This window comes from Paralichthys olivaceus, chromosome 16, assembly GCF_024713975.1.
Source record: "Paralichthys olivaceus isolate ysfri-2021 chromosome 16, ASM2471397v2, whole genome shotgun sequence".
NCBI lineage: Eukaryota > Metazoa > Chordata > Actinopteri > Pleuronectiformes > Paralichthyidae > Paralichthys > Paralichthys olivaceus.
In genome coordinates, this window is record NC_091108.1 from 2,416,228 (window position 1) to 2,441,032 (window position 24,805).

General features: G+C 45.0%; 2 protein-coding genes across 2 annotated transcripts; both read left to right on the plus strand.

Moving 5' to 3' along the window:
- The first annotated feature begins 56 nt into the window (after positions 1-56).
- ncstn (nicastrin) lies at positions 57-9,982 on the plus strand. The gene is made up of 17 exons (XM_069510923.1): positions 57-211; positions 2,255-2,356; positions 2,925-3,048; positions 3,172-3,293; positions 3,766-3,911; positions 4,781-4,922; positions 5,033-5,145; positions 5,235-5,387; positions 5,476-5,580; positions 5,701-5,778; positions 6,022-6,191; positions 6,270-6,372; positions 6,541-6,639; positions 6,900-6,987; positions 7,450-7,613; positions 8,031-8,243; positions 8,745-9,982. Exons 1-17 carry the CDS (start codon positions 154-156, stop codon positions 8,865-8,867), a joined length of 2,103 nt encoding a protein of 700 aa, XP_069367024.1. The 5' UTR covers positions 57-153; the 3' UTR covers positions 8,868-9,982.
- Positions 9,983-10,626: 644 nt separating this feature from the next.
- On the plus strand, positions 10,627-24,799 carry LOC109644636 (vang-like protein 2). Its single transcript, XM_069510935.1, has 8 exons — positions 10,627-10,768; positions 18,069-18,447; positions 18,630-18,753; positions 19,037-19,644; positions 20,234-20,367; positions 20,513-20,648; positions 20,840-21,083; positions 21,805-24,799. Exons 2-8 carry the CDS (start codon positions 18,377-18,379, stop codon positions 22,063-22,065), a joined length of 1,578 nt encoding a protein of 525 aa, XP_069367036.1. The 5' UTR covers positions 10,627-10,768; positions 18,069-18,376; the 3' UTR covers positions 22,066-24,799.
- The last annotated feature ends 6 nt before the right edge of the window (positions 24,800-24,805 follow it).

Below are 24,805 nucleotides of genomic sequence, written 5' to 3' on the forward strand. Positions count from 1 at the left end.
GACAAAGAGTCCATCTTTCTTTCCATCTCTCACCATCTTATTTATTTATTTATTTATTTATTTTCGGACGCCAGCGGAACCAAACTGCGGAACCCGGACGTTTCTCATGTCGACACTTCCTGTTGTGCCTCTCTTGCTTTTCAAACCAGGAAGATGGATCCGCTCTCGAACAAGTGGATTGTTCCTCTGCTCGCTTGTTGTGTTTTCGTGGGTGAGTTGTGTCTCGGCTGCGTGTTCGTGTGTTTGTTACCGAGCTGAGTGTGTTTGTGTGTTTAGCAGCTAGCATGAGGGACTTCTTTGTGCTAGCCGAATGCTAGGCTAGCCCCCGGTTTGGGCTTTAATCTCCATTGCTGCTTCCTTCGTTCTTTCTTTCTTTTATTTTTTTAAAGCTAATGTCTCAATGGATCGTCTGGAATCTGAACACGTTTATAATCGAGGGTTCAGTTCAGATTAAACTATTGTTTCTTTGTTATTAGTTCTTTCCGGTGAGTTGTGTCTGTCCCTCCCGAGAAGAGCGACTCAACATCAGCGTGACTGCTCGTGATTCCCCCGCCGCCGCCGCCGCCCGGGGCTCGGGGATTACATTCTACATTTTCATGATTTTAATTTTAATTTCATTATTCGGGAACTCAAGAGTCTCAGATTGTGCTCCAGTGAAGTCGTTCCCGCATCTTCAGGCTAACCTGGTGAATTCGGCACACACCTGACGAGCCGGGGCTTCAACACATTTGAGTTAAAACGAGTTTTAATCTCACATTTGTGTTGTTGCTTTCACATCTGAACTGAAAAGACCAAACGCAGTTAAAAGTAAATCCACAGTTACAGTTTTACATTCACTCATTATGAACTGAACTTTAACTCTGACTGGACCTCATGTAATGGTTCATGTGCAGTGAATGGATTTCTAGTTTTTACACTGTTTATATTAGTTTTTATTCATTTCATCCATATTGTTTTAATATTCCTTACACTTTAGTATTGCACATTACACATTATTACTCACTAATGCCGATTCCTGACTCTCGCTGCTGTGATACTTGGGGCAGCAGTAGCTCAGTCCATAAGGATTTGGCTTGGGAACCGGAGGGTGGCCGGTTCAAGTCCAGCATGGACCATAATCATGGAAGGTGGACTGGTAGCTGGAGAGGTGTCAGTTCACCTCCTGGGCACTGCTGAGGTGCCCTTGAGCAAGGCACCGTACCCCCCAATCGCTCATAGGGCGCTTTTCCTGGGGCTGCCCATCACTCTACCATCTCTCTCCATAATGTGCATGTCTTGAGCCCTGTGTGTGTGTGTGGGATTGTGGGTTAATGCATGTATAAAATGAAAAACATGAGTGTAAAAAGAATTTCCCCTTGTGGGATCAATAAAGGAAGTTTACTTTACTTACTTACTGCACATTTCCCCATCGTTAGACTGATAAAGCATTATCTTATCTCAGGTAGGTTTATTAGTTTAAGTCCAATTCTTTGATTAGAACTAGTTTTCATACAATCCGTGAAACGTATTTGGCGCCAAGTTGTGAAGAAACTATTCAAAATGCAGTAAAGGCAGAACTCCCTTCTGCTACTTGACAACGTATAACAATACCACAATGTAAGTGAAAGTTATATATCCAGTATATTATATTATACTACGCAGGCACCATTTTAATGTAGCTCACTTGAACGTCGGGCACTCAGAGAACACATACTTATGAAAACACATTGAAAGTCACTAAACCAGATTTTTTATTTGCACACACTCATAAATACCAGTTCTCTAATCATGTCTAATGTTTTTCATCATGAATTACTCTCCCTGAGAAATTGAATGAATTCTTCCCGGTCCCGTAACAGATTTTATTAATTTATCATATGTTATGTTCATAAAATCTTAATTTGTGATGTAATTAGAAACTATTGATTTTTAAATATGAGTTCCAGCTGCAGCAGCGGGGTGCGAGAAGTGTTAAACTGATGATTGGGTCAGGCAGGAGTCATTTCTCTTTCTTTTCTTCACTGGGAAAGAAAGCACAAAACAATAAACCTGGAGGTAATGGAGGTCAGATATCAGCTTTGCCAGGTCAATCCGTAAACCGTGTCTGATCCAGACATGAAGATATTAGAAATGTGTGTGAGAGATAAAAGATCCAGGTTTCACTTGAGGTTTAGTAAACAGTTAAATTCCAGTTTTAACTGTGTTTCATAGATTTTTCTAAACTGTTCCTCTTGTGCAGCTGTTAAATTGCCTTTTTATTTTTTTTTTATTGCAGGTGTCGGCTGTAATTCTGTGGACAAGAAGATTTACGTGCATCTCAATTACACCGTCTCGTGTGTGCGACTGCTCAATGCAACACATCAAATCGGCTGCCAGTGTGAGTGAAGCAGTACATTCACTGTTTCTGTTCCTACGATGAAGTATTTGTGATAGTTTTCAGGCTCTTGAATGTGCTGCGTGTCCTCAAACCCTCTGCACATCTTCCACCGCACTTGTTTAGTAAAAAAAAAAAAAAAAAAAAAATTACTCCACTGTGTATTCAAAGCATTTTTTGAGGAATTTTCTCTGTGGTTGCTTCAGGCAGTCCAACAAATTAAATCAATTCTGGGGCTTTGAAAGTTAGAAATTAGTTATCAAACGCACTGACAGACATTTACCAACAGACTCATTTCACTGAGATCCACCACAGAGCGCCACAGGACATAGACTCCTCCCTGAGACTGACTAACCCTGGACGTTTTGATCCTGACAGCACATTTAGATCATGACTCATTGGAATTCATCATGTGTTTAATATATTTTACATATTCATATTTGATTTCTGTTTAGATGTATATCTCAGATTTGTACATACTTCTTTGATATTCTGTTTCTATTCATTCCCTGGGTCTCTATAGATTTCTATTCTCTATTTCCTATATTTCATTTCCTATTTCTGATTTTAGCCTCCTTGTCGGGTAACGTGGGCGTGCTTCATGTGCTGGAGTCGGAGGATAAGCTGGACTGGGTCCTGAGCTCAGGTCTCAATCCCCCTTACATCGTCATCCTGGAGTCCTCGCTCTTTACCAGGTAAATGTAACGCGCCTCACCCTGTGCAGGGATCACACACAGCCGTGCTCCATGACGGTTGGTCTTGCTGTCTGTCTTCTGTGCCACGCTGACTATCGTCTGTGTCCACCGTCTGCCCGACAGATCCATAATGATGAAGCTGAAGGGCGCCTCCAGGAGGGTGGCAGGCGTTGCTGTTGTGGCGCCAAACGCGAACCTGGCGGACGCCTTTTCTCCGCACACCACCTGTCCCAACGAGAACTCAGGTGGGTGGATATTTTTTGCGAGCTGTGACACGTCCTTCAGTATCACACAAGTTGCAGAGATACATTTCAGTTTTATGATCCGCCAGAGGGCACGGTGATTGAAGTCACACGCTGTGGTCGTTTCAGATTTACTGCCATGTGAATTATTTCTGAAACGTAGCAGTGTTACCAGTTTAACACGTTTGTCACCAAACCAAGATTTATTGTGTCATTTTAATGTTTCTTCCAAGGCTCGAAATAATATTGGAAACACTGCATGTAAGAGTTAAAGTGCAGAAGGCAGTGTGTGTGTGTGTGTGTGTGACCATAGTTTTTATGTTTTAAAGATTTGTATCATGCACGTGATAGAAAATGCCAGATATTGCAGTTGGGTACTAATATTTAAAGACCCAGTATATGCATTTTCATTGTGTTTATTATTTGTGCACAGTACACAATGTTGTTGCTGATGTTCCCTCTGTGTTTCCCTCAGGTGTTTATTCAGAGACCTACGGTCCAGCCCTGGCTAATTGTAACACGACTGTGTGGAACCCTCAGGGAAACGGGCTGTCCTATGAGGAGTTTGATTTCCCCATATTCTCTCTCAAAGACGACAACGACACTCAGGTCATACGACAGGTACATGTGAAGTTTTTTTTGTCTTTAATCCCGATGTACTCATCCGTGTTTATAGGCAGGCCGCTGTGCAAAAAGTCGAATTGTTTTACAGTCGAAATCGTTTCACGTCTGATCTGAACTCAGAGGTGGTTGAGAGTTGGAATGAAGCCAGTTGCTCTGACGATCATGTCGTGGCACATTATGTTGAGATTATTTTACAGAACTCCACGAATCATTTGCTGTTTTTCCACCACTGCATGTGACGGAAACCGGCCGATCATATCACACAGGACTCAGACGTCCTCCTCTGTGAGTGTGCCTGTGGTTTATTCCCTCTGTGAGTCGCTGAGCTCAACATGACCGGTCTTTATCTCAGCTCTCGGTTCCACGTCACTGATAATGTGGACTGTAGAAACTCCTTCATACTGCTGTGAAGGACTGGGTCGGTCGCTCTGTTCTTTAGTCCAGAGGTTGTCGTCGTGTTGTGGTTTATTTGTGCGAGTTTAAAACCTTTTGGTTTTCTCTCCGTCTCTGATGAAATGTTAGAGTGGACGAGGGGAACCGCTCTGTAAACCAGCAATTTCAGGTTGGATGGCTGCGGTGTCAAAATGATACGTTTATTCCCGTGGTCGTCACAGTTTCTGTGGCCAACGTTACCGTGAGCAGGGAGCGAGACCCAATGGTCATGTTTTCACTCTGTCCTCTGGTTTGCTGTTAGTTTGTCAGCAGGATTACGCAAAACGCTTTTCCTCAAAACGTGGTGGAGGGACTGGACTTGGATCAAGAAAGAACCTGTTAAATTTTGTTGCAGATCTACAGACAAAGTGGCTTCATCGTCTTTAGAAACAAACACTCACAAAGACCTTCCGTGCACTTGTCTCTGTCCGCAGTGTTACTTGGACCATAACCTTCCTGTGAACGGCACTCCTCAGTACCCGCTGTGTGCCATGGAGCTCTACTCCCACATGTTCGCCGTCACCGACACGGCCACCTGCATGAGAAGAAATGATATCAACCTAAGCATCAACCCAGGTGTTTTATAATGGCCATGAAACTCTGCCAGGAAGAAAATTCAATTGAGGAGGAAAATACCAATTCTGAGCCATGACTTGATTTGTGTTTTATCCTGTGTCGTCTCTTAGAGATGGTGTGTGACCCACTGGGGGACTTTAATGTGTGGGGCTCCACCAGGCCAATCAATAACACGGCCAAGGGCCACAAGATGTGGGAGAGTGTGGTCATAGCAGCCGCCAGGGTGAGTTTCTGGAAAGACTCCTCCTTCTCAAAAAGTCGCACTGTCCACGTGACCTCAGCTTGATAGATTTTCTCCCCTCCTCTCTCCAGTTGGACAGCAGGTCGTTTTTCTTCGACATCGCTCCAGGAGCCGAGAGTGGAGTCTCTGGGTTCGTCACCCTGCTGGCGGCCGCTCACGCTCTGCGTGACGCCACCCAGGAGGCCCAGCCCAACCGCACCATCCTCTACACCTTCTTCCAGGGGGTCAGTTGTTACCGAGCTCGATCACGTCACTTAATGTTAGTTTTCTTTGGAGCGCCTTGCTCATGTTTGTTTTGCGGTTTGACCCCAGGAAACCTTTGACTACATCGGCAGTTCGAGGATGGTGTATGAGATGGAGAACGGTCAGTTTGCAGTGGATCTGGACAATATTCACTCAGTACTGGAGATTGGACAGGTGTGTACTGCCGACCGACTTCTGTTCGATGTATCAACCTGCACTACTACAGTATTAGATGTACTTTATGTTCATGTGTGTTTACAGAATTTGTCTGTTTGATGAATTTCCTCGCCACAGGTGGGACTTCGTAGTGACTCCAGACTCTGGCTTCACACGGATCCTGTTTCCAGGAGGAACGTCAGCGTCAACAAGGAGGTTTGTATTTGTGTTTATTTTAGAGTTTTTACAGAAAGACGCGTACAATCACTGCCGGAGAAAAGAGGGGATTTAAATATACAGCAAAAATAATCATTAGCTGAATCTCATACATTGAAATAATGTAATAAAATATATATATTTCTAATAAGAACCTCAAAAACTTGTAATCGCTTTTGAGCGGAAAATATGTTATAAATATAAAGTCTGCAAAATCAATTTCTTCTCATTGTTTTGTTTCAGGTGGAGGATTTCATTGGAAACTTGCGCACGGCTGCTGTAAATCTAAGTGTCACACCGGAGGAGCCCGGTGTCTCTCAGCCTCTCCCGCCGTCGTCCTTCCAGCGTTTCCTGCGATCTCGGTCGATCCCCGGTGTTGTTCTCGAGGATCACCAGTCTTCGTTCACCAACAAGTAAATCCGAGTTTCGTGACGTTAGAATCTGTTTTCCTCGAGGAACACACGTGTTCATTGTTTCTGTTCTGTGCGCAGGTTCTATGAGAGTATGTACGATAACGGAGAATACATGAACATGTCTTACCCTCCGAATCTGACGCCAGAGGAGCAGCTGGAATTTGTCACGGACAAAGCGAAGGTATTTCGATTTAACACTGATTACCAATGTTTAATTACCTTCACAGATAGAATCCATTACTTAAAATCTTCATACTTTCTCTGCGATGCTTCTGTTTATAGAAACGTTACACAGATGTTGCAGCTCCTATAAAGATTTTCTTAATTTCTCTTCTCTTGCATCTTTCAGGCTCTGACGGAGGTGGCCACCCTGGTTGCTCGGGCTCTGTACAAGCAGGCGGGAGGAGCAGAATCCATGCTGGACAGCATCAAAGCCGACCCTCAGATCGTAAGACTGCTCGATTTTATTTGTAGGGTTAATACGCACGTTTCAATCGTATCTAACAGCTCACTGTTCATATTCTACGTTTATTTGACCCTTTTCAAATATTGAGAAAATAGTGTTTTGACAGTGCAAGTCAACATGTACATGAAAATACTATTTTAACTACCAGACACCGTGTTTTCTTCTTCGTCGTCACACGGTTGTTACTCTTCGCTGACACCTCTGGCTCATGTTTTGTGTCGTCTCTGTTCTGTTTGTCTCAGGTGACCCAGATGCTGTATGGTTTCCTTGTCCGGACAAATAACTCCTGGTTCCAGCAGCTAATCCCCTCGGACTTCATGAGTCACCTGTGTAAGTTCTTATAAGAGCTAATCCTGTTTAAACTAGAATCTACACATGCGGTCAACAAGGGACGACGCTGGTCGACTCAAACACAACACTTCAACCAGAAATGAAATGAAAACTGCTGTGTGCAGTGTTTGCATCTGACTTTTGGGGTTTTTAACAAAACGCAGCGTTGACTTTTTTGACATGACGTCATTTAGTTTGGAGCCAACTCTGAGTAAATGTTGTGTCTGAGGTTGGACAAGTTGTCACATGTTGCGTCTCAACCACTGCAGAAAATAACACCAGCGATTATCTGACCAATGAGAATCTGTCCTGACGAGAGCTTGTTGAACAGGAGACTGCAGCTTTTACTGATTTCTATTGTTAGACTTTTAATTATTGACACTTTTGTCACCGCTGATGTGAAGAAAAAAAATACATTTCCAGACGCAGAACGATTATTCCCTCTGTTTTTCTTTCTCTTAGCCAACAGACCGCCTAACTTGTACGTCGGTGCCATCCAGCAGGCAAGTGAACCGACCGTTCTGGTGCAGTACCTGCTGGCCAACCTGACGGGCAGCACCGTCAACATCAGCCGGGAAAACTGCCAGAGCCAGAGTGAGGATGACGACGACAAGGAGAGCAGACATGTAAGACAAATACTGATGGAGTCTCTGTTTTTATTGATTTGCTTTGATTGACTAATTATTTTTCTTTATTTATGTAATAATGAGAAATGTTTGCAGTGTCTAAAATCACGTCTTCAGAATTTCTTCTTGTACAAACAAAATCCAAAGATATTCAATCTATTGTCATCGAAAGCAAAGAGACACTGAAACCAGTAAATATTTAATGTTTCTGCCTGATGGATCCATCACTCATCAAATTCGTCAGATTAACTTTGTCTAAATTATTCAAGCTCTACAAATGCTATTAGCTGGAAGTGGAAACATGAGACAGAGTGATTGGAAAAACTGTAATTAAAGAAATACATTTGTTTGCTCTCAGTTAATATTATGAGTAGGAATTAAAAAAATAAATATATTCTTTATTGTCTCCTCCCTCAGATGTACAGCTACATGTGGGTTCAGGGTGCGGCCCCGCCCAACAGCACACAGCGGGAGGGTTACTGTGTCCGCTCCAGTGCCCGTCTCTCCAAAGCCGTGTCCCCGGCATTCGACCTGCGGGAGTTCACCTCCAGAGATTACTCCACGTGGACCGAGTCCCGGTGGAAGCCCTTCAAGGGACGCATATTCCTGGTGGCAAGTCACGAACTGGAGGTACGGCCGTCCTTCACCGCCTCAGGGTCAAAGACGCAGACACTTTATTCAGAGAGATTTTGCAGTGTGAATTTCCTCAGGTGTCCTCGGGACGGGATGACCCGATACTCGCCCGTGTATCGGCAAGATGGCAACGTTCGTGTCAGAGATATTTAGGCTTAATTTCTGTATGGTGGGATGAAGTGGAGACGCGTCGTCCATCTTTATTCACAGTCTGTGCCTCCGCTCAGTGTTTAGAAGCTAATAGAGAATTAGCGGCTGAAGAAAGTGGAACGTTAAGATGCTATTTAGCCAAATATTTCCCTCAGGATCTCGAGTCGACCAAAACAAAGCTGAAGGGAGAATTGACATTTGATTTAAATTCATCAGGTGGACAGAAATAAATGCTAATGTTAACAAATCTGCTTTAAAGCTGCGTTAATGTGTTGTTGTTCTGGAAAAACTTTCCCAGTGATCATTTGAACTTTTCCATTAAAACTCTCCTTCCTTCACCTCCTCCAGATGTTGACGTTGGGTGTTGGCGTCGGCATTTTGGTGACGTCCCTCCTTCTGACGTACTTTATCAGCGCTAAGGCCGACATACTCTTCAGCTCGGGGAGGGAATCCACCAGCGCCACCTACTGATCCACGCCGAGGCGACGCAGGCCCACGACCACTATTACTTCTACGATTACTACTTTTACTTTTATTACAGACATTGACAGGACATTTTCTTCAAAACACACAATGGTTAGGTACACACAGGTGGGACACAGCAGCTGGATGAGGGTGGGGGTGTGGGTGTGGTTATTAGACGACGACTCCGTGGTTGTAGACTCGCGTCTGTGAGGCGCGAGACGAGGACTGGACCGAACTAGATTGACCTGGGTGGATCTGGACTCATCAGGGTTAGAAAACGCTGGTCAGGCACCAGAGGACCCTGCCAGCGGAAAAATAAGATGTTTATATTTCTTTTGTTTTAGTTTTTTTTTTTCTTTTTATTGTCAAAGAATGTTTCGGTTCACTGTGTCACGTGACAGGCACAAAAACATGAAACGTTAATTTGAGTGTGTGTGATTGTGAATATGTAAATGTGACTGAGTGTGTCCACAAGTGGCCGCGTGACTGAGTGCGTACGATTATTTGTAAGAGTGTGAGTGAGCTTTATATGAGGATTGCGATGGTGCACTACTGTAGCTGTCTTTTCTGTCATGTAGTTAAAATATCACTCAGTTCTAATGATGAGAAACCACTTTGTGAGTCAGTGAACAAGTAGAAACATACTTAAATTTTTGTTTTGCAAAATCTGGAAACGTATGGTGAGCTGTTTAATTTTAATAAGTTCTAGAACCTGGGAGAAACGTCACTCTAATTTATATTGTTCAATCCCAGCACGTGTAAAACTACACATGTATGTGGTTTTCAACACACTGCGGTTTCACATATTGTGATATTTGTCTGGAGAAGAAGAGATTCCTAAACATTCGAGAGTCTGACGAGACCGCAAAACGTTTCACTGAGCATCGATCGGCTGCTGAAATCTTCCAGATCCAGTCAGACATCTTTTTGCTTTGACACTGAACATGTGTCGGTACTCCGGCTGTGCACTCGTTTTCTCACAAGGTTTCTTTTGACTTCTGAAAAATTGTGACTACGGGCAAGAGTTTTTAATTTTGTTGATGGATGTTCATTTAATGGCTGGAATAAACGACCAGTTGTGATGCCTTGATGAAGAAATAAACATTGCTTCTTTTCCAGTTTTTTATTTCTTGGTGGTTTGACTTCAAGACTTTAGTTTATTAGAGCTCGTGAACTGGACCGGCACCAATCCATGAAAAAAGAACCAACAAGGATAACACGGCCTCAGTTTACTCGTTTTATTTGGGTTAACCCGTCTTTGTCTCACTCACCTTACGGAGAATAAGCAGGAGGGAAGGTGCTAATTTCTGTTTCCACTAACACACAGTATAATTGAGTGTAGATACTTATTTACAGAAGCTTTCTCTCGCTCATCGTTTTATTCTGATAAACGTTTCCTCACTGACATAAGCCGTGAAGTAACACGTCACCGAATTAGATTCATGATCTGCTGCTCCAGAGCCAGGACTTGAATCGTTCTTTATCAAAGACCACGAGTGCTTCTGATGTGAAAAACTCAAAAAAACATTTCAAACGGCCGGTGTGGAATTCTTTCAGTTCCTCTCCCAGACCTCCGTCCTCTCGGCTTTTCTTTTTACACTTCACCTGAGGACCCTTGAATCCACCACAGCTGCAAAGACAATTGAACTCCAGTTATTGTTATTGTGTGTGGTTGTGCACTTTGTGTGTGATTGTGCACTTTCTCACTAGCCTGTACTCTGTGAGGGTGACGTCATCACACAGAGAGAGAGAGAGAGAGAGAGACCCTCCTGTCCCCCCCCCCACGGGGGGGAGACACGGGAGGAGGGGCCAAACCAGGAGAGGAGGCGGGGCGCTCGACGCTACGGCTGAGTGGAGGAAAGAAAGTGGAAAGTGAGAAAATAGCTTGAATGGACGATCCGGAATAAGTAAGTGGTGTTTTGTTTTTGTGTGAGCGTGTGTTTTTAAAAAAATGTGCAGAAATGCTGCGGGTGTCGGTGGTTTGTGTGGCCGCGTGAGGAGCGAGGGACGCGGGGGACGCAGGAGCCGCAGCTCGGCTCCGGTTTCCACAAACAATAGTCGAGAGGACGCGATGGTCGCCGTCTTTTTTTTTTTTTTTTTTTGTCTTGAAACCACAGGAAAGTTCAGGACCCTCGCTGGCTCTATTGTTGTTCCCCCCCCCCCCTTGAGGTCGAGTATCCGCGGGGATCGAACTCAAACACGGGAGTGGTGGTTCGGTGCTCCGGTGGAAACTACCGGGGTGGTTTGTGTTTTTTTAAATCTCGAGGTTTCGGGGTGATGAGTCTGGGAGCAGCGAGCGCGTCCAGCTCGGTTCTAGGCCCGAAGCTTTTGAATCGTCTCCTCGGTGGGAACGTGAGAGCGCCCATTCATTTACCGTGAGGAGGAGGAGGAAGGAGGAGGAAGGAGGAGAACCGACGAGCATTCGGGTGATTTGGCATCAGGACGCGAGCCGGTGGGGCCTGGGAGTCTCCCATTGTCCTGCGCCTCTCCGACACCCTCCTGCTCTCGGTGCGCGGGTCGCTCTCCCTCTCCGGCCCCGGCTCCTCGCAGTGAGTGCCGGTGTGTCCGTGGCCCTTTGTGCGTGAGGAGTGTGTTTTGAATTATTAATGCGGGACCCACTGTTGATCCAGCGGGGGGAACGTGGAGGGGGCCCCCCGGTGCCTTCTCTCTGCTCCTCAGAGGAGTTAGGACCCACCAGGAGTCTGCTGGATCTTCACTTTAAAGCATCAGAGTTACCTGTTACATGTAAAGTGACTGTGACATGGAGTTATCATTCATGTCACACTGACACTAAAGGAAATACAAAGTGTTCAAGGTTTCAGTGGCTCACGAGCTTTTGAATTTTTAGTTTTCAACTTATAAAAGCCACCAATGGTGAGAAACTACAGTTTGATCTATTAATCTATGAACATACTCAAGAGCTGTGATGGTTTTCATCTACGTTTCTCATTATTGTGTGAAACCAACAGACTCCAAACCCCAAATGTGTGAAATTATAAATGATATATTTGATTTGAGTTGGATCCAGTACATTTTTTTTTGTTGGTATTTTTTACTCTTAAAATGCTGAGTGATTGAGTTCACTGCTTTAAATTGATTTCACTCAATAACACGTGTGTGCAGCTGCTTCACTGTAAAGGTTTAATTGCCTGTGAGAAATGTGAATTTTGTAGAAACCCGTGTGATTCGGTCTTTCACTGCCACAGTGGTTTTTTGGTGGTAAGTGTTTTTCTTAAGTTATTCCAGTCACACACAAAAAAAAACTGAAGTCAGACGTGTGCCACTGTTGAAGGGCGAAGTAGGACAGGACTGCAGCTAATGATTACAGCTGGACGTTAAGCATTAAGCTCCTGTCGTCTATGAAATATCAAAAACATTTAATATGGTTGTCAGAGTTGTGAAAACACAAGGTGACGTCCTATAGAGATGTTATTTCAAACTGTCCAAAGCTCCACGACCGAGTTAATGATTCATCGATGTCAGTGTGAATTAAAAAGTCAATTCTAAAGGAAGATATCTACGATTTATCGCCGATGTCTGATCCCAGTGTGTGGACGGTACGTCAGCGAGTGGGAGACGTTTCCTGAAGAGACAACAGTAGAATTGTCCACCTCACATCAGGGTGTTTGTAGAAATGTGAAACCGAGGAGAAGTAAAAACAGGAACGTTTCACTTAGACACAACCACGGAAGGTTAAGTAGGAGAATGTGTAAACTTACTAACTCAACATGTTCGATCGCTCGCTGCGATTCTCTGATTTTACTCTGACCAGAAAATGTTTGGAGCAACTTACTCGGACATTTGCATTCTCACTTACAGTTTCCATTTCAGGAAAATGTCCACAGTCCTGAAAGCAGCTCAGATAATTGCAACAACAATCAAAAGTGCCAAAACATTTAAAAAACCGGTTCCAGCTTCTCCAGTGTGAATATCAACTGTCTTTCATGTTCTCCTATAAAAGTAAAGACGAGAGCACCAGACAGAAGACGTCAACTCTCTCTATTTCCTGATGTTCTATAAGACGAAATGAGTGATTAAGAAGAAATCAGCAGACGAATCAACAGGAAGCGAACGTGCGATGGTCAGTGGACGTGAGTCTGTGGCTTCATCGAGTCTTTTATCCGAAACCACATCAAGTCTAATCTCCGCTCGTCGGGCCACTTCCTGTCCCTGCAACACTGTGTTTGGATACGAGGACAGCTCGTGTGCAGGGGTCCCTTTGAATCCCAGCACGGAGCAGAAGAAAGGCTTGTTGATTCAACCACACCCTGTTGGATTTCTACACACATGCACACACCTGCTCCGGTTTGCCGGCCATGTGTGCACGAGGGCCGACAGTTGTCTTGTTGTTTGCTGGTTTTTACCGATGTCGTCGCAGGCAGCAGTGGGTGGTGTTTGTGTGTGTGTGTGTGTTTGTGTGGGTGTGTGTGTGTGGCCCTGGTACTCTGATGAGCCTGGTGTCCTGCTGGAGGCCGGGTGTGTGCACGCTTATTTTCACAGTTGGTATATCAGGTCTCAAAAGGCTGCTGAACGGAGCTGGTCATTTCAGAGTTGGCCCAGATTGCTTCTCCGCCCTGACAGCTGCCAACTCTGTGCCAGCGGCTGGAAATGTTTGATGACAGCTTGATTTCTTTTTGCCCTTGGGACAAACAGAGACTGTAAAAAAAAAAAAAAAAAAAAATCTGCATCTGCTTGTTTTAAATGTCGTTCGCCTTCAGCTGCACGTTTGGTTTCATCAGCCTGGATTTAAAAAAAAACATCTTGACTATTTTAGATTTAGGAATCGAGACTTGGATATTAATGCATCGTAAAACAAACCAAATGAAGAAATGAGGAACCGTTAAAGATTCTGAAGATGAAGTCGAACAGTTTTGTTTTTCTCAGCGCAGTAACTTAATCGTCCAAGGGAATAACATTTAAAAAGCTAAAATCAAGATTGAGTCTTGATATTGTTGGATTTGTTTTGTTAGAATCTTGAAACTTTTTCTGTTTTACAAACTTATTATAAATCACTCAATAAAACAAGATAAAGAAAACAAGATAAAGAATCTGAAAAACATTTTTGTACCAGGTCATAATCATGTATCGTTGATGCATGGCTCTAATTTCTACTTGTGGTTTGTTTCAAGCTTAAAATATCGGAGCACCACCGTCGCTCCCTCTGAGGACATGTCCTCTGTAGTATTTCTTGGAAGTTTAGATTATATTTAGGATTTTGTAAAACAATCGAACCTAAAGGATTTAGTTGCATCCTCCAGAGAGAGATATCATTTACAGAGAAGATAGTGATTAATTAACGCGTGTACTTTATTCAGATTTTAGCCGTGCAGGCTATGCTTCATCTGCAAATGACACAGATGCATTAAAACACAATATTACACTCAGCGTGAATGATTCATAAACCAATGAAATAACTGCATGACGTACGAAAACAAGGACAGAGGCGCAAAAGTAGAAATGATTCTTAAAACACGAGGAGATGAGAGGATTGTTCGTTGATCTGCAGAGTACAGAATGAAAACAGGTAAAACAGAATAGAGCTATAAAGGGTCAATTACTCACAGTGCACAAATATAGAGGCCGTCACTACATCCACCATATTATACACATAATATATAGAGTCATATAATATTAAGACTTAGGAGTTTAGTTGTTATGTCCCTGGTTCGTGCTGCTCGATAATAAAACTCTGAATTTGCAGAGCTGCTTTTTCTAAGTGGTATTTTACAATCTCCTCTGGCAGCAGCAACTGTCAGATTAAAAATCCTGTTTTCCTCCTGGTGAATATGTTCTGTCGGCTGAAGTGAAATGGTTTTACACTCCCTTTGGCTGGAGCCATAAAACCGTCCAACCGTGGCGCAAGTAGCCCTGAAGCCCCACATCCTCACCGTTTAATCTCAGACCACACACATGCACAGATTACTGCCGCGGCCTGTTGTCGAATTCAGTCAAGACCCGAGTGAACAAGGGTCGTTCTCATTTTCAGAAAGTCAGACTTTGAAGCAGGGCTGTGAGAAATTAATGGTGTGTGTGTGTGTGTTTTCTTTAAATCCTGAAATAACCTGAAGAATCACTCTACTGTTCGGTTAACAATGGCCGCCCCGGAACAATAGGGAGGAAAGAAATGAACCTGTGCATTCTGGGAAGAAGATTACGGAAAGCCGAGAACAACAACAGGTTATGTTTTCTTTTGCCGAACGGGCTCTCGGACGTGAACAGTCGAGCGCTGCAGACTGAAGCTGGTGAGACGAGGAGGGCGATGGTGTGGCTCATTAAGTGGGACATAGGACACTGGGATGAATAGGAAACCTTAGACACGGCACCACTGGACCACACCTGTTTGTAGATCAAGTGTCCGGCTGCTGTATTCACGCCGATAGAAAGAGAGACGCGTTAACAGACGGGTTCGTTTCACAAGTGTCAGGGTCGAGGACAATGATGAGCAAGAGGAATGTGGCTGAAGACCGGAAGCATGTGTTCGATTTTTAAAAGACGTCCTCGTTCAGCATGTGTGTCTCATTATGTGAATAACGGGACAAACGTGGACGTCATCATCTGAAATGTCAGTTTTAAAGTCGGCCCATTAGAACCAACAGGAGGAGTTTAGATGTGTTTACAGTGACCTTCGGCAACCGCAAACTGCGGAGACCTCAGAGGCCCAGAATGCAATGCAAACTTTTATATGTAAACAATCCAAAACTAGTTAAAAAGGCCACGTTTTGTGGACAGTGTTTTATTATTAATCCAGTGAATTAACGTGACACTGGTGTAACTCGTGCTGCTTTGTCCTGAGGTCAGTTTATATTTTCACACACAGACATAAAGGTTTGTCTCGTCTCAGTGTGACGTCAAGGAGCATTGTGGGAATTGTAGGAACGCTGAAGTAGATGAGGAAAGTTTTGACAAGTTAGTGCATCAACGAGGGGAACGTGAATAACGGCAGATAAACACCACGCTGTCACCGCAGCTTCATCGGTATATTTTTCTGTTAGTAACGGGAAGTTTGAGCTTCTTCTCGTAAAGCACGATTACTCCGTTACGTTGTCTGTGACCTAAACCTTTGACCATTCTTCTGGTATCTAACTCGTGACTTTACCTGGCGTGCCACCGAGAGATCCAGCTGCAAACCTAACGTGCAGTCTAATCTGAAATCTGCTGCTGATAAACCAGACGTTTTTCCTTGAAGTGCCGCTGCAACAACAAGCGTTGGAGTTATCACCTCAGTATTTGTTCAGTCTCACACCTTCAGCGATCAGGAGCTGGGATCCAGACGTCTATTCCTGGCCTCGTTTAATTGCTCTCTGAGGCCTTTACATATGGGCTCTGAATGGCTTCAGTTGCTGTGTGTGTGTGTGAGCAAAGATGAGCCAGATGTAAGAGACACAACCACGTGAGTTTCATGGATGATTTCCACGGGTGAGTCCTGCGTTTCTAAAGGGACAGTGTTGCTGTAATTGTTATTTTTAAAGACGGTGGGCTGAACATTAAGCCCAGTGTCTTCAGATTGTTATTTTTGACAACACTTCTGTCTTTGAGAACAAGTTCCAGCGAAACTCCCACAACCAGTGGATTAAAAAAACTCTGTTTAGATTCAGTCTTGTTGAAAATATGCGGTTTCTCTGGGAACCGTCGCCTCGCTCTCAGCTCTCACTCTCCACGTGTTTCTTGCAGGGAAACGCCACTTAACTCTGCTCCTCCGAGTGAATCTGAGAGACGCTGTGTTCTTTGAACGCTTCAAAGCATTTCGGGCGCTCTGAGTGTGGATCTTCACTTTCTTTAATGAGCTTTTTCAGAGTACAGTGCTGCAATTCTGCCTCGTCACAACCCTCCACTGTTGTACGTTCTTCATATGTAAAAGCAGAACGTGACATTACCGACGATGCACCGGCAGGAGGCTGTTAGTCATCTGACTTTTGTGGTTTGGACGACGCACGTTGTTGAGATTTTACACATTGCTGCAGGATCTGCTCCGGTCTGGTAGAAGTTAGTGAATCCAGAGACTGGACGAGGGGCCTTTCCTGTTGGGAAAGAAATATGAGTGAAAGAGGTTAAAACAAAGGAGGGGCTGGTTTCTATGATGTGGATAAACTTACAGAAAAACCCACAGACCGACTCGTCCAGTATATTTGTGCTTGAAGGGAAGTGGATTTTAAGGACAATGGCGGAGCCGGAGCATAAAAGCCCCATGAAGTGAAATCAGGAGGCTGTAAAGACGGCGATGGCGTCTAACGTCCCCTTTCACTTCCCACAGAGGTCCGGTCTAAGACGGCGAGCCACGCCCCCCCCCTTTATCAATTAACCAGCGTATGACAGTCCGACATCCGTCATGCCACCACGTTTATTTTGGCGATTTTTTTTTCGGCAACATGGGGAACAGAGTGGCAGAGGGCGGCGTGAGGTCACGTTTCCACGGCAACTGTCAACCTCCAATCCCCCTCCAGCTGAACGCCCTCTTTCATCGCCATGGCAGCGGAGAGGCCCTCGTTTCCCGGGGGACGGGGGGGAGTGCGGGAGGGAATGTGAGACGGCGAGAGGGAGGGACAGGGCAAACAAGTTTTGTGAAAACACAGTAATCCAATATGGCCGCCATTGTGTCCGGGCTGACGGCGGCTCTGTGTCCGGGGTGAGAGGAGGTACAGTCGAGTGATGATTAACCTCGACTGAGACCTGGAGGAGGTGATGTCAGAGCACGGAGCTGAAGCTAACGGCTCAGTTTAGTGGGTTAATGTGTTGTAGTGACACGTGGTCGGCTCGTCGCTGATCCGTGGGTGAGAGGTTTGATCCCCAAACACAAACACAGACTCCAGATATGAAGTAGAACCTGAACGATCTGGATTATTGGTACCGACTGATGCTGATTCAGATGAAGATTATATAATAAGATTATTTAACTTTCTGTCTGAGTGACTTAGAAAAGGAAGTTTCGTGGAGGTCAGATCAGCCTCCGGGAGCGACGGCATGAGTCTGTGCAGATGATCTGGTTGATAACTTTGAAAAATCTGAAGCTCGTTTGATGAACAGATTCATCTGAACGCTCCTCCGTGTTTCTAACTGAAGTCCTTAACTTGTGTGTAATGTGAGACAGATGCGTGTTGTGTTGCATGTATGAACACAACATGATGTCGTGATCCACAGAACATTCTGATGTGAAGTCACAAGTTTCCAAAAGATTTGAACCAAAAGTTGTATTTTTCTCGTCTCTTTCAGATCACGGCCACCTCCGCTCTCCCCTGCTGTGACCGTCCTCTCCCGTCCCTCTTCTTCTTCTCCTCCTCGTCTTGTCCTCTCCGTGGCCTCCCCCGCCCTCCCGCCTCCCTTCTCCTGCTCCCTCCCCATCGGCCTCCAAGATAGATTCCCTCAGGAGCAAGGTTGACCTGCTCAAGCTGCCCCTGGCTCTCTCCACCAAGTCCATCTCCGAGCGCAAGAGCCAGCTGGGAGGAGTCGGCGAGCAGCGCGGCACGGTCGGAGGAGGAGGAGGCGGTGCTCGCAAAGCCCGCTTGCCGCCGACCCGAGACATGGACAACGAGTCGCAGTACTCGGGCTACTCATACAAGTCCTCCCACTCCCGAAGCTCCCGCAAGCACAGGTGGGTCACATAGGTCACACAACTTTATTCAAACATTGTCCTTTTCTCTCACTGCCAAGTTAATGAAGTTATATATAAATTGTCTCCTACACCAAAACTTTGTGAACAAGGAAAGTGAAATAAACAAAGTACTGCGATACGCTGGGTAACCCTGTGTGTGTGTGTGTTTGTGTGGTTTGCAGGGATCGGAGGGATCGTCATCGCTCTAAAAGTCGAGACAGCAGCAGTCGAGGAGACAAATCTGTGACCATCCAGACTCCCGGGGAGCCGCTGCTCGACGCAGAGTCGACCCGCGGAGATGACAGGGTCAGTCTTTTTATTTTCATCACGAGTTTGCATGTTTTAAAGGTGTTGTATGTAAAACGTAGTATTTTAAGTGGAGAGGCGTCTCTTCATCGAGGAGCCTGAGGTCACGGTGTTTTTGTTTCCTACACGAAGTGAGGAGACGTCGAAAGCTTCCCAAATGATAAAAAGCTTTTATTTCCTGCATTTCAAATTAAAACTCTGGCGTCCCTGTGTTCATTATCACGATTTCAGACGGTGAAGATTATCTCTACTCTGTTTTCTCTCTCTCTCTCTCTCCTGACAGGATGATAACTGGGGTGAAACCACCACGGTCGTCACTGGAACCTCAGAACACAGCATCTCAAACGAGGACCTGACGCGCCTCTCCAAAGATCTGGAGGAAACGACTCCGCTGGAGTGCAAGCGCTTTGTCGGCCCGGCTCTGGGAGGCTGCCTGAGCTTCTTCGCCCTCGTCACGCCTTTAGCCTTCCTCATCCTGCCGCAGGTCCTGTGGCGTGACGCCCTCGAGCCCTGCGGCACGCCCTGCGAAGGCCTCTACGTCTCCCTGGCCTTCAAGCTCCTGGTCCTGCTCATCTCCTCCTGGGCGCTGTTCCTCCGGCCCCCCCGCGCCACCCTGCCGCGCTTCTTCGTCTTCCGCTGCCTGCTGATGGTGCTGGTGTTCCTGTTCGTGGCGTCGTACTGGTTGTTCTATGGCGTGCGGGTGCTGGAGCCCAGGGAGAGGGACTACAGGGGGATAGTGGAGTACGCCGCCTCGCTGGTGGACGCGCTGCTCTTCATCCAGTACCTGGCTCTGGTGCTGCTGGAGGTCCGACACCTGCAGCCGGCCTTCTGCCTGAAGGTGGTCCGCAGCACGGACGGAACCAGCAGGTTCTACAACGTGGGCCACCTCAGGTTAGTGACACAATGTCGAGGTCACTACTACATGACGTGCTCGTGAAATCTATTCAGAGGACCAGGGCCTCTCTAATGGTGAATCTGCAGAGTTCACACGTGTGGTGATTGCATCAAACACAGATTTGAGGGTTTTGTTGGTGATTTACAAAATTTGAAGGCGTGAATTTGGCACATCAGTGCTCATGCTGTTAAAATCGGTGGAATTATAAATGGACACTGTTTGTTTTTTTAACCGTCCTCCTTTTCTACCACCCATGTTTTTAAGAAAAGTCTATTTAAGTTCATTGTTCTCATCAAACACTTTTTTTTTTAAATGTCCCTGTGAACCTAATAAGACTCATCTGTTTAGAAGTTTCTACGGAATTAATAAAATGTCTGCCATGAATTTAATCTGTGTGATATAGGAGATATTATAAATATTTAAATACATAAACATCAGATTATAGAAAACGGAAAAAATGACCTGAACAGCTAAGATTCTGAGATAAACCTGCTTTGGTAAAAGTCTAACTGATTTTTAATTCTCAGAATTAGTTCGGTGTTTAAATGTTCCCAGCAGCTGATGTCTGACCTCTCTGTGTCGTAGTATCCAGCGAGCAGCCGTGTGGGTGTTGGACCGTTATTACAACGACTTCCCCGTCTACAACCCGGCACTGCTCAACCTGCCCAAATCCATCCTGTCCAAGAAGATGACCGGCTTCAAGGTTTACTCCCTGGATGGTAAATTCAACCTCTCGTCCATGACTCATTTCATTTGCCTGTTTTATGACTCTGATCTGCAGGAGTTTATTTTTCCAACATTGTTTCCCTCTTCTGCTGAATACCTGGAACGCTCCTCCACTAATTCTCCTCACTTGTCTTGTAGAAAACACCACCAATAACTCCACGGGTCAGTCCCGGGCCATGATCGCAGCTGCTGCCCGGAGGAGAGACAACTCCCACAACGAGTTTTACTACGAAGAGGCGGAGATGGACCGCAGGGTCCGCAAACGCAAGGCCAGGTCAGTAGACTGTGACTGCGACTGTGTATTTAACGTCTACACAGACACGGAGACCTCGTGGTTCCAGAACTGAACGGAGCATCTGACTGTAAAGCTGATGCTGATCCGACTTAACCAACTAGAATGTTTTTATTACTTTGACAGGAAAGCAAACAACGTCCATCAGTGTTTGTTTCTCTCTCACTCTCAAGGTTGGTGGTGGCGGTGGAAGAAGCCTTCACGCACATCAAGCGTCTCCACGAGGACGAGGTCGCATCGTCCCCCAAACACCCGAGAGAGGTGATGGATCCCCGGGAGGCGGCTCAGGCCATCTTCGCTCCGATGGCACGGGCCATGCAGAAGTATCTGAGAACCACCCGTCAGCAGGCGTTCCACAGCATGGAGAGCATCCTCACACACCTGCAGTTCTGCATCACGCACAACATGACGCCCAAGGTGAGAGTCTGTGATCAGAGTGACCACGACGACCGGTTAACCGGAGATTAGAAATCTCTTTTTCTAGATTTATTCAACAATCACCGTGAATTTACACAAGCTATGATACAAAATCCTAAATATGCAGACACGTGAATATAAAATAATGAATAATATATCTAATGCAATTTTAATTAATCACTCAAGAGGCTTTTAAAGCTATAAAAATAACTTTACTACTAATCCCTCATGATCAATTAGGCCTGAAAATTATCTTCATTATAGATGTGATCATTTTCTCGATTTAATAGATCTAGAGAATATAATGAAACCAACATTAACATTCTCCATAACTTACCAGTGATGTCTTGTTTTATCTAATCAACAGTCCAGAGCTCCTCCTCGATCAACAGAGAAAAGCAGAATATTTAAAAAGCTGATGATACCAGCAGTTTTATTTTAGTTTGAAAAAACAGAACAGTCATTACCGATTATTCCAACTCAAACATGTTCTGTAAAACATCAAGCATCTAAAAAAACCAGAACACTGAGAAAACAGCAGATGATTCGTGACAGAAGCAAAAATAAAATCTGCTTCACTCAGATCAGTGCAGACTCTAGTAAACTTTAGTTTTTTAATTGAATTAACATTAATGAGATTTTTTTATTTTATTGTTACTGATAAAACTTGTTGTGGTTTGTTTCCATGACACCTCTCCTCTCCCCCTCCCCCCGCCGACAGGCTTTCCTGGAGCGTTACCTCTCCCCCGGCCCCTCCGTGCAGTACCAGCAGCAGAATGGCAGGGGGCGCCAGTGGACCCTGGTGAGCGAGGAGCCGGTGACCTCTGCCCTGCGTCAGGGGCTGGTTTTCTCTCTGCGACGCTTGGACTATTCCCTGGTGGTCACGGCCATGCCGCTCCCCTTCCTGCGGCTCGGCGAGGAATTCATCGACCCAAAGAGCCACAAGTTCGTCATGAGGCTGCAGTCGGAGACCTCGGTGTGAGGGGCGTCCCCCTGAAGGACCACCCCCCCCCTACCCAACAACCCGACCGCTTCCTCTCTCCCATCAGGACCACTGACGCGCGGGACACGTGGCGACCTCCTCCTCCTCCTCCTGTCTGTGACTAAGAAACCATTTGAGGAGAAGGAGCGTTTCACACCTGACACCTCCCCTCTGTTTTATGATCATCACAGATGCACGGGAATCAAACTGTGATCAGCTCGACGATTGTCTGAACCTGGAAATAAACGGATGCCTTGACCGTTTCTCCATCTGTGTCTCGGTCTTTATGACACGCTGTAAAAAAACAACCCTTGTTTGTAAAGGGGACTTTTTGTCTTCAGGCCTTTAACCACTGGACTCTTTTACTGTGCTGATTCACACGGACGCCACTGGGGGGGGGCGGTTACATCACACGTGTTACTTCCTCTCTTCTTGTGTGTGTTGAGAACAGAGCGACTGGAGCTCGGCTCTGACTAAACGCTGGTTACCACTGCCTTCGGTTCCCTGTTTCCTCTCAGATGACGAGGACTGTTTTTGTCTTTTTACATTAGAGGGCGTGACTTTTTTTTTACTCACAGAACGAAGCATCGTGTGGAATCGACACGTCGCTCCTCCGCGGCCTCGAGGCCAAACTGTGCTTTTTATCGGACTATAAAGAAAAACGGAAGAACATTCCTAAGTTGTTGCTTCTCTGGACTCGGTGTGTTCGTGATTGTTTTTGAAAATATGCAGCTTCTGTTTTATTCTACACTGGCCTTTTTTTTTATACTATTAATATTTCAATTTTAACAGGAAGTACAAACACCCTGTATTAACATGCGATCTGGTTGTGGACGTTAAAGCAGAAGTCTTTTTCTCATTGTCAGCAAATCCCACATGAGACCAGAAAACCTCATGTGTTTGGACCAGCTATCAAATAAGTCTTTCTTCCTACTGAAGTAAATCTTTAAAAACACATTTCCCTTTTTAAAGGCTCAGTTTTGTGTTTTTTTTTTAAAGTGGAATAAGTTTAATCAAACTCGGACAAACTCGTTAGGAAGATCAATTAATTTATATTGTAGTATCTTGGAGATTTGATGACAATAAGTAAATGAAACATCACCAGACGTACTCTTTAATACAGCTGCTGATGGGAGTTGTACAGATGTGCCACTTTCTTAAAGAAGAACTCAATCAGCTGAAAATGAATCCACCTGTGAACTGGATTCTGAAAAAACTTTTTTTAATATTTGGGTTCGGTCACGTTGGCTGTTCTCTGTACTTGATATTTTTCACTGCACGTGCCTGTAAATAGGGAAAACAAGAGGTTCGGTCTCGGTCAGATTTCTCTCTGAACTCTGAACCTGCCGCAGCATCTCTAAAGAAAACTCTTTGTAGAAAGAAAAGACGAAATACGGTTGTTCAGACAAAAACATTCTCAACCCAGGGTCCAACGAACTCACACGTTGTTGATGTCGCAGTTTTTACTTTTAGAATTTTTGCTGAATGATTCACAATCAAAAAAAAAACTGTAAAGAAATTCAGTGTTTTATGTTGGGAAGTAAAACGAGAGGTTTGAAGATAATAATTTGCAGAATAATCAATAATAAAAAGCAACGGTTCAGTGCGGTGGCTTCAGTTGTGGAGGAGGAAACTGTCCACATCTGATGCAAGAGACCAGAGACGGGAGGTGACATCATCCACATGTCAAATGAATCCAGCTCCGTCTGTCTGGGGGAGGTCGTGGGATGTGGTTGGCAGCTCTGGAAAGAAGAAGTGGCTGTACATGCACCATGTATCCTCAAAACGTCCACTTCTCGTGAAGGAGGACGAAAAGTTTTGTTTTCAGCTTTTGTGACGAAGCATTTGTAGCAAATCCACGAAAAAAAAAAAAAAAAAACTTCATCTGAAAACGTCCTAATTGCCAAATTGTTCTCACGAGCTGGTGACGTGATTGGACTCCTTTCGTATTCGATCATGAAACCAGATCCAGGTTGCATGTTGACGCCAGGTGTAGATGGGGTCTGTTGTACATGTGAGGAAATCAGTACTAAACAGGCGGCTCCAGTTAAACTACGAGCTGACTTCTCTTTTCTTTTTTTAAATGCATTTCTGCAAAAAAAAAATCCCAAACCAGACGTGTGATTGTAAGTCCTCACTGCAGCTCCTCTGCAGCTGTAGCACATCAACCCCCCCCTCGCCCTTGTGCCACGAGCTGCAACAAGCACAGTGAACACGCTGCCTCCTTCCCCTCTCGGCCTTACACCCTCCAGATGTGCGGGAGCGGCGTCGAGGCCACACCTGTCCTCACGCCGACTCCTGGAACTCACTGCAAACCCCGAGACGTTGAGACACGAGCCGCTCGGACGTCTCGACCTTTACTGTACGTTTGAGCCGCAGCACGACCGACTGTTTCCTTCCCAGTGAAAATGTGGTTTTAAAAGCCCTTTATGATCCAAATACCAGGTCTGATGGGTTTGACATTTCATCAGTGATCAAAATGCAGATTTGTGTTTTTTTTTAAATGCATGCTAGAGTTATTTCAGGCTCCAAAGCTTTTTATAATAACTTGTTTTCTATCATTTTTAAGGTGCCTAAGTTAAGACGATGCAATTTTCCTGAATGTTTTTACATTTGAAAAGCAAGTGGCTTGTAAAAAAAATGTGTAGATTTGTCTTGTATTTCCTTCCTTTTGGTAACTGTAGCCTGTATAGTGTGTTCGGCATTATTCCATTATTAAACCATTTATTCCTAACGGGTC

What these genes read in the sequence shown, in the direction of transcription:
- LOC109644636 (XM_069510935.1), top strand. Translation starts at nt 18,377, where the DNA reads ATGGACAACGAGTCGCAGTACTCGGGCTACTCATACAAGTCCTCCCAC. An exon ending in GTCCGCAAACGCAAGGCCAG is followed by an intron (nt 20,649 to 20,839) that starts GTCAGTAGACTG and finishes CTCACTCTCAAG; the next exon opens with GTTGGTGGTGGCGGTGGAAG. An exon ending in CGCACAACATGACGCCCAAG is followed by an intron (nt 21,084 to 21,804) that starts GTGAGAGTCTGT and finishes CCCCGCCGACAG; the next exon opens with GCTTTCCTGGAGCGTTACCT.
- ncstn (XM_069510923.1), top strand. Translation starts at nt 154, where the DNA reads ATGGATCCGCTCTCGAACAAGTGGATTGTTCCTCTGCTCGCTTGTTGT. An exon ending in CTGTCCCAACGAGAACTCAG is followed by an intron (nt 3,294 to 3,765) that starts GTGGGTGGATAT and finishes TGTTTCCCTCAG; the next exon opens with GTGTTTATTCAGAGACCTAC. An exon ending in TCAAAGCCGACCCTCAGATC is followed by an intron (nt 6,640 to 6,899) that starts GTAAGACTGCTC and finishes TGTTTGTCTCAG; the next exon opens with GTGACCCAGATGCTGTATGG.